General features: G+C 34.3%; 1 protein-coding gene across 10 annotated transcripts in view; it reads left to right on the forward strand.

Moving 5' to 3' along the window:
* The window catches only part of PCLO (piccolo presynaptic cytomatrix protein), a 426447-nt gene that overhangs the window by 299013 nt on the left and 112662 nt on the right, over positions 1-14772 (forward strand). For 6 of the 10 annotated variants that reach the window (XM_086696804.1, XM_086696805.1, XM_086696807.1 and 3 more), the window contains exon 10: positions 4367-4492. In XM_086696804.1, the coding sequence (XP_086552930.1) occupies positions 4367-4492 (126 nt within the window). Of the gene's footprint in view, positions 1-541; positions 592-4366; positions 4493-9427; positions 9492-13352; positions 13441-14772 lie in introns of those variants that run through there. The other 4 variants (XR_015248050.1, XR_015248051.1, XM_086696810.1 and 1 more) reach the window with 3 other exon arrangements.

Genomic DNA, 14772 nt, shown 5'->3' on the forward strand with positions numbered 1-14772 from the left:
CTTCAATTTTTTTGACTCTGTGTGTTGGTTTCTAAGCATTAGATAAAACAATCACGTCTTCTAGTCTTGATGCAACGGTTTCACGTAGGATTTAAACATTATGATTCAGGGGTGCCTGGGTGGCTTAGTCAGTTAAGCGTCCAACTTCAGCTCAGTTCACAATCTCATGGTTTGTGGATTCGAGCCCCCCACCCCCACCCCGTGCTCTCTGGTGACAGCTCAGAGCATGGAGCCTGCTTCAGATTCTGTGTCTTCCTCTCTCTCTGCCCCTCCCCCAGTCGCACTTTGTCTCTGTTTCTCTAAAATAAATAAACATTAAAGAAATGTAAACATTATGATTCAGCCTGGCCTGTGCTCTTGGTTGTCTCTCAAATCTTAACGATTGTTCGAGCTGCCTTCTTTGTTCTTGATGGCTCCCAGGAGTTGAAGGTATGCCAAAACGTGTTTTGATGTGGGTTTTATTTTGTTTTGTTTTATTTTGTTTTTTTTCTCATGGACCCATTATGTAGGAGTCATCAGCTAGTTTCTGGATTTTTTTCAGAGGGAATTGCTCCACGTGTAGCTGTAGATTCGGTGTGTCCATGGGACGAGGTGAGTTCAGGAGCCTCCTCTGTTGTCATCTTGGACTGGAACGTTAAAAGTGACTACCTAGTAGTATATTTACCACATAATTAAAACATGCATAGGGATTTGAAAAGACTGGTATATTTCAATTGTAATCCTAAGGTTATTAAGGTAATACTTTCTCGTAATGACTTGCTACCTTTATCGTTGGATGTCTCTTTTCTTATAAATATTCCCTACATACTTTAAAGGATTTTTGAAAGTTAGATTTCTCTGTAAGACCCCCTCAGTAACATCTCTGCTTATTTGTTGTGAAATTACTGTAATTTCTGACAATCCTTTTTAAAGCTTCTGTGTTCTCTTTGGTAACTACCGGTCTCTCTACCCTGCCGTGCTGTTCACTCGAGCAAAACCCTTGTATTTTCAAGGCATCTAACTAAGGAAGCATTTTGTTAATGTTTTGAGATAGAATAGAAGCAGGGAGGCAAAAGGATTTTGTGTTGATAAAAATTTGTCCAAAGTTGAAAAACATTGGTAATATAGAAACATCACTTATCAAGGACCATTTAAATACAAGCATTTCAGTTAAAAATTAATGTTCCTTCTTGAGTTTACCAGGTCTTCTCTTGCATTCTGTAACTTAGATTTGAGCTGGGGTGTTTTATTTTTATAGAAGTATTTTTGTTTATTTTATCTGCATTTACTACATAAAATATCAAAGTTGAAGCTATAGAAATGTTAAAATGTCCACACTTAAATTATTACAAATCATATAAAGAAAACTTCTTATGTCCCCACTAACATGTAACTACTATAAAATAAGCAAAAAAAAAAAAGTTATACTTTCTGAGTCTTTTTATTTTCTATCATTCTATTTTATCACAAATTTTAATATTTCTATGCTACTTTATTGTATACATGAAAAACTAGCAGCAACCACAGCAATGTCAAAGCAATTTCAAAGCAACAGGAATTCTTGAAAATTTACTATGTGCTTGAAGTGGTTTCTTTATATATAAAATCTCATTTCCCACAGTATTGTCACGGCCGTACATTACTTTCATTTTACCAAAGATACTGAGGCTTATAACATGTATTTGTATAGTGTTTTAAGTATTAGAATTCAGTGGTTTAAGATGTATCTTACACAATTAAAGAAATGTTGTGTTGCGCTACTTTATTAAATTAGCATCAGCCTTATATTTTATTTATTTTTGAGAGACAGAGAGACAGAGCACTAGTAGGGGGAGGGGCAGAGAGAGAAAGAGACACAGAATCCCAAACAGGCCCCAGGCTCCGAGCTGTCAGCACAGAGCCCGACACGGGGCTCGAACTCATGAACCGCGAGATCATGACCCGATCCAAAGTCGGACGCTCAACCGACTGAGCCACCCAAGCGCGCCATGTTGTGCTACTTTATTAAGATGGATATAATTATAATTTTCTTTCACTGATCCTTTTCTACAGGGTTTTAGGTGTATTCAGTCACCAAAAATTAAATGGTAGTAGGGATGCAACTACTTAACTCTTAAGACATTTCCATCTATAGAATGAAACTATAACCAAATCTTTAAAAATAGTCGCTTATACCAATGAATAGATTTCAGAGTTCCACAACTACTCTTTTAGCTATACCTTTACAAGGTGTAATAACCCCATGTGTAGATTCTAAACATACGCTATGCCATATATGATATAGTGCTGAAATTGTTTTTCATGGGCTATGTTTTTATTCTGGTTTTTTTAAGCTTAAAAACAAATAAGTAAAACCAAATGCCCTGAGCACTCTCCTATACCCTACTACAGTGTACTCTTCTGAGTGTAGCATTATAATAAGTTTTGATGTATGGAATGATCTTGAACATATGCCTATATGCTAAGGAAATGTCTTAAATCATCTTTTGGGATCTCAGACTGACATGTCTCAAAATTGATAAAGACACACCAACCACATTAGAAATTCAGCATCTGTGTGTGTGTTTATGAAAAGTTTAACAAGTAGTAAATTACAGCTCTGAGGGATTCAATCATGAAAAGTGAAAGCAAATCTTTTAAGAAACTATTATTACTTTTAACAGATAAATTCCATGACCAGCTATTTTAAAATCCTCATTTTGTAATTTCCAAAATATCCTTAGCACACTAAAAGATAGACTAAACTGATTAAATCAAGAATGGGTAATAACTTCTTCATTTGTTGCCCTTTATTTGTATCTATGTAATGTCTTATTATATAATCAGTCCTGGTGAATTCTTTAAGACTACTGTCTAAGTAAGAACTCAACTGTTGGTAAGCAGCCTTAGTTGAGACCAAGTCCTATACTAGATGATGTTCTGTACTCACACAGCTATATTCAATGTGTATCATAAATTAATCTCTACTCACAGGGGTAGCAATGGACCAAGATACTGGTGACAAAAAAGCTTCATTAAGTAAGGCCAGAGAAGGCTAGTATCTCATTTAACTCTGACCCATTGACAACAGCAGGAAAGTTAGATGCATACAGTTGATTTGCTTAGTTTTTGGTTTTTTTGTTTTTCTTTTTATTTTGAGGCTCAATCTTCAGAACACTTACCCTCGTAAAAAAAAAAAAAGTAGAAAGAGGGAGGCAAGAAGGAGAGAAAGAGAGGGAGAAAAGAGGGTAAAAACAAGGAAGGAAGGGAGGAAGAAAAGGAGAGAGGAAATTCATTTGGAATTACCTTATAACCTGGAAATGATGTTTTACCAAAATATATCCCTACCTGGATAAATGGCAGAAGGGTTCCATAATCCCGTGTTACTTGGTTGTTGAATGTTTGTACTGTGTTGACGTTGACTCCAGGGATTGTTTTTGAAGAGTAAAGTGGGAAGGGAACAGAATCTGTAAGAAAGCTGTCTTTTAAAATTTAGAGATTTTTGAAAGAGTTGAAAACAGGCCTTCAATCACTGAATAGAAATAATTTTAATCTAAAGAAATAGTTAATTGTGTCTTGATTTAAGAAGAATTCTGCTTTCTTTTAGTACTTTTAAAATATCCTTGACATTTGTAATAAAAATATTTCTGGTGCTGTATATATATGCTTGCTAATTTTTAGCTGATTATAAGGAAAATATAAACTTAAAACATCAACAGTTCATTTATATCACACTCAATTTTCACACAATAATCATTCTCCATCTTTTTATCCATGTAGCTAATTACAGAAAAATCTGTTCTATGAAATAAAGTTTACTAAGTTGTTCATCAGTCAAGAATTTTATTTTGCCACACAAAAAATGTCATGTTAATAATGCACAATGTTAGTTGATGAGTTAAGGCTAAAAAATGAATAGTAATTCATAAATTATGATTGTATTTTCGTCTTACCAGTTGCAATCATTTGTATGTTTAAATTGTGTCTTCTCAATTTATGATAGCTATTACTGTCTTTTACATGAAATGCTCCTCAATTTCATAAGTGAATTATACACTCTGGTGTTTCTTATACTGAGAACATCTTTATACAATATGTTTACAAAGTGTCTGGCCAAAAGTGGACAAAGATAACTGTATTATATCATGGTGATATCATTGAATTCCAAAAATTATTTTTTAATATCAGGGGATTCATTGTAGATCCTACAAAAATCTCAGAATGTCCTATTTCATATCATCTATTATTGAATTCAGAATAATATCCTTTTGTTATTGGTGTCCAGTCCCAATATTCATGTTGTAGATAGCTTCTGGGCACCACAGCTCACGTCATATGCACCTTATAACTCATGATAACTGTTGTTCCTTTAAAATGTTACTAATAACTTGCTATTTTTTCAATACAGGTAATGGATTAGGAATTAGAATTGTGGGTGGTAAAGAAATCCCTGGACATAATGGAGAAATTGGAGCCTATATTGCCAAAATTCTTCCCGGAGGAAGTGCAGAACAGACAGGAAAACTTATGGAAGGTAAGAATAAGGATTTCATTGTTGATTAAAATGAACATACTTATATTAAACATATTTTAATTTAATATGCAGATCTTCTCTTTATTTACCACATAGGTAACCCTCTCTCCTTATGGTTAATTATGAAATTTTGGTGTTGTAATATAAAAGAAAATGTGTTCACAACTATATTCACTTTATTTTCAATTGCATTGTCCTTTTGGCAGTTGGGTTTGCTCTGTGAATATCTTACTTAAGAAACACTAATTAGTCAATATTGTTTACTGACTTGGGCAATATTATTAAAACCACTTTGGTTATTGAGATTATTTTTTTTTATAAATACTAAGAAAATTATATTGAAATCATAACTGTAAAAATACCACATGATTCAGTACACCCTAAAGTTGGGTCAGCAAACTGTGAACATCCCCCAGGCCAACTCTATCTGCTGTTTGTTTCTATAAAACAGTGTTGGAACACAGCCAGGATCATGAATTTACATGTTGGATATGGGCATTTTCCCACTACAAACAGAACTGCATTCATGACAAGATGAAATGGTCTACAAAAACTAAAATTTATACTCTATGGCTCTTAACAGAAAAAAATTTACCAACTCCTGTGCTAGGTTACTGTCTACTTTTGGGTACTATACACCTTATCACATCAAAAACATTAAAAAAAAAGAACTTTACAGATGTATCTAAAGATCCATGAAACATGTATTTTATCAGTTTCTTTCACATGTCATAAAATGTTTGGTTCTCAAAACACAAAGTGATTATTTTCACTTGTTTTTTCGTTGATTGGGTTGTTTCCAAACTCTAACATATGGTTTATAAGCTTTCAGTTATATTGTTTATAATGGATATTTTTTTATCATAAAACAGACTCAGCCTATCATTTTATTTCATTCTAAATAAAATACTTATTTGGAAAGTGTTTTTTTCTCATTTCATAGTTTTATAAAATGTTGTTTGTTATTTAAAATTCTCCTTATGCTAAAATGATTCACTATTATTTTCTTCAATGTATTGGAACCTCCCAAAAATGTCCATGGATATTTTGGTAGACTATTAGAATAAACACAAACTTGAGGTATTATTTACTCATCACAGTGTTCTTACTGGAGCTAGTTGGTACCAAATCTCTAAGATACGCTCTTCCTAACTGCACATTTAGTGACATCACATTGATGGCTTGAACTGGTCTTGGTGGGAGGATTTACAAAGTGGAAACAGATCAATGTGATAAATTAGGCCTGTTTGTTTTGTTTATCTGCTTGTTGGTTTTCAGAATGCCAGATTACCAGGTCATCACCTAATATGTCACTGAAAGCATATTTTTAAAAATATTCCAATGTGCTGCATAAAACAGAGAAAGGTAGGAGAATTAGCCGGAAAGCTAAAAGAAAGTAAAAACTGTGTCAATCAAGATATAATAATTATAGGGGCACCTGGGTGGCTCAGTCGGTTAAGTGTCCGACTTCAGCTCAGGTCACGATCTCACAGTCCATGAGTTTGAGCCCCGCGTCAGGCTCTGGGCTGACAGCTCAGAGCCTGAAGCCTGCTTCCGATTCTGTGTCTCCCTCTCTCTCTGCCCCTCCCCCGTTCATGCTCTGTCTCTGTCTCAAAAATAAATAAACGTTAAAAAAAAAATTAAAAAAAAAGTATAATAATTATGAGCAAACTACTGAGTCTGTACAGTTTCTATGACTATAATCTTATCATGCCTGATGCTACTCTTTGATGTTGCAGTCTACTTAAGCTATAGAAATTGAGACCATTTTTTTTGACACCATTTTTAACGATGGAAGTGATATGCCACTTTTATACAGCATACTCCAGAAGGAAAGGTGTATGCTGTTTTTATTCTAAAATAAAAATTGCAGCAACTGTTTGTTTTATAGTTATGCAAAGATGCCTGAATACAGATAAATTTTCATACTTTTGTCTGTAATTACACCATGGAAATTGACAAATACTACAAATCAGGGTGGTTTGAAAGATGTTTTAAATGAAGTGTTTTGTGATGAAATGATACTTTTTGTACTTGGTAGTCTATGTGGCCATTTTTAAGTTCATACACTTAAAGTAAAAAAAAAAAAAAAAGATATAATACAGACTAAGTCAAGAGAGAAAATTGAAGTGAACATAATGTCCAAATATGTCCTTTCGTGTCCAAAGATGAACTGACTAGAAGGTCATCAGTCCAAATGGGAATACACAAGGACAATATTGTTTGACCAATATATTTTCTGGATATATATCTATATGTATTTATATTTACATAATTTTTGTTTTGTCTGTAACTATGTGTTTTATTCATACATGGCATTCTTAGAACCCTCATCTTCAATCTCTAATAGATTATCATACAGTTTCAGAGCAGTATGTTGGTTAAGACACAACTCTGATTTTTATGTCTGATGTGAGATGTAACTACAGTAATACCAAGTGTAGATCACTGAAGTCTTGTGGATTTTTTAATATTTAAAATTTTTTATGACATCATAAAATTTTATTTATTGAAGACAATAACAACAGTTAATTCTCCCTAGTTTGAAATTCTTTTCTAAGGAAAAAAATGTATACGAATAGATCGATAAAATATGTATTTGTATGCATTTAATTGTACTTTTCCATCTGTAGAACGAATTCCAGGTAGACTTAGGAATTGATTTGATGTCTTCCTGGTGTATCTTTCTGCATTTCTGAATACAAAACTATATACCCTGAGCCTTTATGATTTAAAATTGCCTCGTGCTTGATTTAAAACATACGTGAATGACAGTTGGTTGACCATAGAATTCTTAGACTGCATTTTTTTTCCCACTCCACACAATAGCGCTATTGTTAAAAAAGAGGTTGACCCTACGGTTTTTCCTAAGTTTGGTTATTTGTCTTAACGGTAGGCTTTTCAGTCTCATCAGGGTCTTACATACTTATACTCTTGCAGCACTCAGAGGCATGGATTCTGACTGTGTTGACTTTTGGAAGAGCAAGAGTATTTTCAGGTTTCCTCTCGCTTTTTATCGTCAGGATTTGTGCATTTATTTATTTTTTTTTTTTTTTAATTTTTTTCAACGTTTATTTATTTTTGGGACAGAGAGAGACAGAGCATGAACGGGGGAGGGGCAGAGAGAGAGGGAGACACAGAATCGGAAACAGGCTCCAGGCTCTGAGCCATCAGCCCAGAGCCTGACGCGGGGCTCGAACTCACGGACCGCGAGATCGTGACCTGGCTGAAGTCGGACGCTTAACCGACTGCGCCACCCAGGCGCCCCAGGATTTGTGCATTTAAAACACACTGACCAATCATGTAGGTTCTCTGATGCTGTTCAGAAAGTACTGACTCACGTAACTAACATTAAATGGAGGGGAGAAGGCCTCGCTACTTCCTGAGTCCACTGAGCTGGTTATTTGTTAAAAGGAGATTTTTATTCAGAGTTTTTTGAAAAATCTTTCTGAACTAGGTTGTCTATCTTGTTACATAATGTAGGAAAGAGTTGTGTTTCAGAATGCTGATACTTGGCAGTAATTACTATTGCCCAATCATTAGGCTATTCTCAAAAAATTCATTTTTCTACACTCATAATATAGGCTTGTGCCATCCTCTGCAGTTAAAAAAAGCAGTTAGAGAACGTTGCATTAGTCAAAATTTCCTGAGCCAACCTTTTAGTTTTAGAAAAATCTGTAGTGATTTTCTGAAAGAACTTGCACGGTCAGATATTTGAGGGATCCTAATCTTCCAAAACCATACAATTTATTTTTCGGCAACATTAATAAGCATTCTTAAACAGATATTGGACAAAGAATGATCTTTGGCTACCTCTTATTCTTCATTTTGATGCTTAAAGTCAGTTTTCCGTTAAAAAAAAAAGACAAAACATCTGGGGAATTAAACTACAAATCTGATTTCCTGAACTGCTCTTTGTCGCTATTTGCTTTAGGATTAAAATTTTAAACAATTTTAGATCAACACTGTTGGGGCTCTGTATTGATCATCAATATTGGGACTTTAAGTGGTGTATAATTTTGTCTATCATTTTCTCCTTTGATGTTGTTATTTCTCTTTGGACTAATTTGAGCATCTAAAAACACACTTGAATATATGAGTTTGTGTGTTTAAAACTTGCCACTTCCATTTTAAATGTTTATTTTTAAAGGAACGATTATAAACGTTATTTATAGTACAGTATCAATACTAGGTTCAATATAATCAGCACCTTAACTAATGGCCTCAAAAAACTAGATGTGTCCTCTGTGATAAATTTTCTTTTCTCTATATTACCTAGTGAAACCTGTTCAGTGTGATTACAATTTTAGGAAGTTTTGAATTCGTGACATGCTTTAAAAATAAAACTTTCTCTAAAAATAATTCTTTATAGGGGTGCCTGGATGGCTCATTTGGTTAGGCATCCAACCTCAGCTCACTTCATGATCTCACAGTTTGTGAGTTGGAGCCCTGCATCTCTCAGCCCAGAGCCTGCTTCAGATTCTGTGTCTCCCTCTCGCTCTCTGCCCCTCCCCGCCCTTCTCTCTCACGCTCTCAAAAATAAACATTAAAAAAAAAATTAAATGAATAACTCTTTACTTATTGTTTTCAGATCAAAGTTCCAACCATCTCCAAATCTGGGGAGTCTGTAATACAATTATTCATATCTCACAACAAGCAAAGATTTTGTTTTGTTTTGTTTTGTTTTGTTTTGTTTTGTTTTTTTAATCTGATACAGACCTGGGTCAGTTTCTGTGTCCCATCCATTTGTGCACATATCATTGTGCATGGATCTAAAATCATGACCCTTAACACCGAGGGTTTTTTCTCCATATTTGGTGCCCAGTACAGTGTCAAATAAAACAAGATTTCAAATAATATATATAGAAATTAGTGTTAAAGAATTAATTTTTGATTACAGGTGTTATATACTAATTAAGAAGTTTCTCTTCACAGGATTTTGTGAAGCAAACAATATTATGTAAAGAACCATGTATATTTAAGACAGCATCCATATTTGGTAATATAACTTTTGATTACCTTTTCAGGAAGAAAAAATGACAAAATAAAAACCATTTCCTCTGGGCAACGTCCTTACAACTTTGAGCTTAACTACTCATAAATTAACATAAATTTACTCTAGGTGTTTTTTTGGGTTTTTGTTTGTTTTAGTTTTTCTTTGGTTTGAATTTAAATTAAGATCTCTGGAGTGGGGTATCGTGTGGTGACTGATATAGAAGAAAAACCCTCATCTCTGGAAAATGCAGCACCATTCTTCTGTGCTGGGACACAGTGTGAGGAAAAAAATTGTCTCTACCAGTCCTACTCTAGCCCCAAATCATCATTTGCTTTATGGTTGAAAGAGGGCGAAGGGCACACAACAAACGAGTTTTAAATTCGAAGTTAAAATATAGCAAGGGTTCTGTTGAACTGTTTGCTGCCTGACACATCTGTGTCTGATTTATTTGCACTTATTATTTATTTTTTTTTTCAACGTTTATTTATTTTTGGGACAGAGAGAGACAGAGCATGAACGGGGGAGGGGCAGAGAGAGAGGGAGACATAGAATCAGAAACAGGCTCCAGGCTCTGAGCCATCAGCCCAGAGCCCGACGCGGGGCTCGAACCCACGGACCGCCAGATCCTGACCTGGCTGAAGTCGGACGCTTAACCGACTGCGCCACCCAGGCGCCCCTGATTTATTTGCACTTAAATGGCGAGGGTGTTTTGCTCTCAATCTTGTGAATTTGACTAAAACGACTCACTGGTTGAATGTCTCCATTACATAGTAACCAAAGGAAGTCAGGGTTTGACGGGTACTGATTCATTAAAAGTGGACCTGAGTTTTCTCAGCCTGAGCCTCCTCCCCCATCAGGAAAATTACCTAAGAGAGACACCGCTTTATTCACGTTTTCACCTCCTCCGTCTGTTGAGACACCCAGTTCAACATCCCACACCTTCTCTTTTACCTTCCCTTCTGGGGATGGAGCTGGGGGGGAGTTTAGAAGCATTTTATGGCCTGATGTATGCAACTTAACACTTATCTGACGCTGACTTGTCATTTTGGTTGCAAATGTCAGAGTGTACCACAAAACTGTAGAGAATAATATGACAAACAGCCCTGTACCCACCATACGTTTTTACATCACTATTTTGCCACATTTGTTTCATATTTTTCCGGGGAAGGGAGACATATAAATCAATTAAAGCCTCCTGTAGTCACCTCCCTTCTCCCGACTTCACCTAATCTGAGGTTACTCTTCCACTTGCTGTTCTTCCCAGTTTTATGTATGTATTCATAAACCAAAGAAGAATTTTTTTGCTTGTTTATGAAATTTTATGTAAATGACATCTTAATGTATTTTTGCAGCCTCTCTGAGTCACATCCAGTTTATACAATTTATCCGAAGTGATACATGTGGCTCTATTTCGTTTATTGTAACTACAGGGCAGAATTCTAGTATTGTACATTTCAATGGCACTTTAAATTTAAACATTACCTCGTTATTTATTTGTGAGGGTTTTTTTTTTTTTTTTTTTTTTTTTAGTATTTCAAACAATGCTATAATTTAATTTGTTAAAGTAGTCTCCTTATGCACATGTACAGGAGTTTCTTGGACAAGTTAAATTTCAGGCTATAATGACTATCGTGTTAAATAATGTAGGAGGAATGTTGTATGGTTTTTTCAACAATAGTAGATTTTTCCAAATCGCTGTCCAAAGTGTTATATTGTTTTTACACTTGTCCGTAGTCAATTACTACTTTTGTTAACTCTACATCTTTGGTCCTCTTCCTCTACATTTTCTTTTTCAAATGTAATGTGGGATGATATCTATTGCTTTTGTTTACCTTCCCTCCAGGAATGTGGAATACGATAATATTTTATTAATTTTGTTGGCTCTTGGGTTTTTCTCATCTGTGATTTGCCTGTTCTTTTGTTTATTCTTTACTTGTATTAGTTAGTGTATTTCAAATTGAATTTTAGGGAAACTGTATATATTCTGGATATAATCCTCTGTCAAGTAAGTAGGCTATAGATATCTTCTTCTCCCAGTATGTGGTATGCTTCTTAGTGTGTCCGTTCGTTTTTACAGAGGTTGAAATTTTAATATGGTCAAGTTTATCATTTTGTTTCTCTTAAGTTTTCTAAGTGTTCTGTATTGTTTTGGAAATTGTCGTTGTCCAGAAGTTTCCAGAATATTATTCTATATTTTCTTCTAAAAATTGTAAAATCTTACTTTTCACATAATGTCCTTACAGAAATAGAATTTAATCTGTCTGTGGTCTGAGTAGAAACTTTAAGTTTTTTCTTCTTCAGCATGGATAATCAGTTGTCTGTACACCATATATTGAATGTTATATTGTTACTCCCACTGATCTCTAATGCTCCACTTGTCAGAAATAGATTTTTTTACACATATATGGGTCTTTTATGACCTCTCTGTTCTAGTCTACTGGTCTATTGTCTATCCCAACATAAGTGTCACATTTTGTTTTAATTGTGATTTCTTTGTTTTAGTCCTGACACATGGCAGGTGAACATACCATATTGCTACTCTTCAAATACTCTTGGGACAATTCTTGACCTGTGATCTTGCATATATTTTCCAGATTCTGCTTGTCAATTTTCAGGAAAATCTCTGTTGAAATTTGATAGTGATTGTATTGAAGGAATAGATTAATTTAGAAAAAAATGTATCTTTTTATATTCAGTCATGTCTCTTTGAGTCGTAAATGCATTCACAATACCGGACCCTTGTTCCGCCTAGAGATTTAATCATTGTACTCTGAATCAATACAATAAAGTAAGTTAGGACAGTAAAAAAAAAAAAAAAAAAAAAAAAAAAAAAAAAAAAATTAACACATAATTGTTAAACATTAAAACTTTTGTATAATTTTACTCAACTTAAAATAGTATTATATACTCAGAAAAGGCAGTGTAAAAAGTATAAATAAAACAAAATTTCGTTTAGGAAATATAATGGGCCAAATGTAATCCTTTATGTGCATATCATTGCTTCTGAGGTTCATTTAATCACTGAACTTCTTAAACTCACTTATTTTTTTCTTGGTATTCTATATCATAATTGTGAAATAAATTACTGGCATGATACTTTTAAAATTTCAACAATTTCCATAAGAGAACAAGAAATCCATAAGAAGTAAACATCTTTTAGCCAAAGAACCAAACACGGTCATTTGGTTTTAAAGATAACTTGTATCTATATTATTATTATTATTATTATTATTGATAATTAAATCAAATTTGTTTGGAAGATTTTTGGAAAGCTGTTTGGAGCCAAGATAAGAATATAATGTTAAGACCCTACTGTAGCTTCATAAAACTCTTAATGAATCAGCAGAGTCCTAGAATAGGAGAGTAAAAGTTTAAAACCAATAATATCCGCTGTTTGCTTTTAAATTGAGCAAGGGTTGTATGAAAAGTTAGCTTCTCCCAGGCCATTGCACCTGTAAAGAATGAGTTCAATTTTGTTCATCCACGTCATTCTGTGAGAAGTATGCCTGTGGCATAAATTCTAATTCATGGAAATTCTTGGTTTCTAGTTGTTTCAATTGTAGGTGACATTGATCCAGCTAGCTAGCTCTTTGTAGAGATGAATTGACAGGGTTTCTGGCAAGAAAATGCTGTTGGATTAATGGTTGACAATCAGTGATTGGAGTGAAGGTGAGGCTAGCTGTTTCTGGAATGGTGGTTTTGTTAGCAGTTGGCCTCTGGAAATCCCTGTTATGAAGAAGTCTATGGTAGAAGATATATTCCAGTAGTATTGTTAGAAGACACACTCCTGTGTAACTTAAGGGAGAATGTTCCTAGGCAAGAAAGTCTTTATTTCTGCTTATGCTTTTTTGGCATATGTTACAGATGGCATGGCAGTGATCAAGGTTGGAGATCAAGAAACACACCACACAGATGAGTCAGCTTCCTTGTTCTTGTTCCAGGGGGATACCAGGTACGGATTGGTCATTAGCATGAGATTTCTCAAAATTCCTTAAGCTGGTGTGCCAGGTACACGTGACACAAGATCACATTTCATGTTAATACAAAGATTTTCTAACAAATATTTAGGAATCTATCTTATGGAAAGAAAAATATAAGGTACCTGGGCTGGTAGGTTGTAATATATTATTTTCAGGGTTTAGTGACATCATACTTACCTTGTCAGATATTAAAGATTAGCTATGTTGCCAGGACAAAGAAATATATTTCTCTTTTTTATCCGTTTAGTTTGAAATTAATCAGAGGAAATTATGTTTGAGTCATAATATTTCTGGTAGAAATATCAAGAAAACTAAATGATTGCCCTGTCTTGTACATTTTTTGCTAAGTGTAACTAATAATCCATATTCTAATTTGATTACTTTTATTAACAAAAGTAGCATACCTTGAAATATTTATATAAGCTCAAGTGATACTGCTTCTTGATGAACAATTGTTTCTATTCTTAAATTTCGGATTAGTCTGGTCAATATGCCATAACAGGCTACATTTTAGTGGGTGTGTGAATTGGAGTGGTTTTTTTGGAAGCAAGGATATTGAACCATCTTTAATATTCATTCCAGACCTTCCGTCAGCCAGTGTTTTAGCACATCCCATATATTCGGAGAGTGTTTTACAGTCAGACAGATCAGTATTTAAGTTCAGCTGTTGTACGTATTGTCTGGATATGTTGTTTAACTTTTAGTTTCTTGATGTTCTCAGTAGGGAAACTGAGATAATAATAGTCAGACTTAGAAACAATGTACCAGAAATACAGTGTTTTTCATGAGTGGTGAATATAATCATGTTTACTTTCACTTTGGAGATCTTTGATGGTAAGAAAAATATTTGCAATATTAACCTTGAATTCTGTGTCCCCCATATGTGGACATACTTAAATAACTGACCATAGTCAGTTCTGATCTCAGAGCTGCAGGGATGCAGAATATTTCTAATTAACAGAGCATCAAACTTAGGTCACAAAACTCTGACCCAAGCCATCTTCATCACTTTAGTCCAGTTACTCGTGTTCTCTAAGTTTCCTTTTACCTCGTCTGTACAATTGAGAGATTTCAAGACCTGTCTCACAGAGTTAACAGTGAGTGACAGTTACTTATGTTTATTTTTTATATGCTTTGTTAATCTTACAAAGTTCAGACTTCCTATAAGGGACTATCGAACTGTTAGAGCCCTCTGCGATAATGGAAAGTTATTTTAGTTTTAGTTATCAGGCTTGAATAAATTTCAAAAACAAAAAACCTTAATGCCTGAAGTAAGTAAGCCATTTTTCATTTAAATGTATTAT

The sequence above is a fragment of the Puma concolor genome, chromosome A2 (genome assembly GCF_028749965.1).
Source record: "Puma concolor isolate L17-30 chromosome A2, mPumCon1.1.hap2, whole genome shotgun sequence".
NCBI classification, from domain to species: Eukaryota; Metazoa; Chordata; class Mammalia; order Carnivora; family Felidae; genus Puma; species Puma concolor.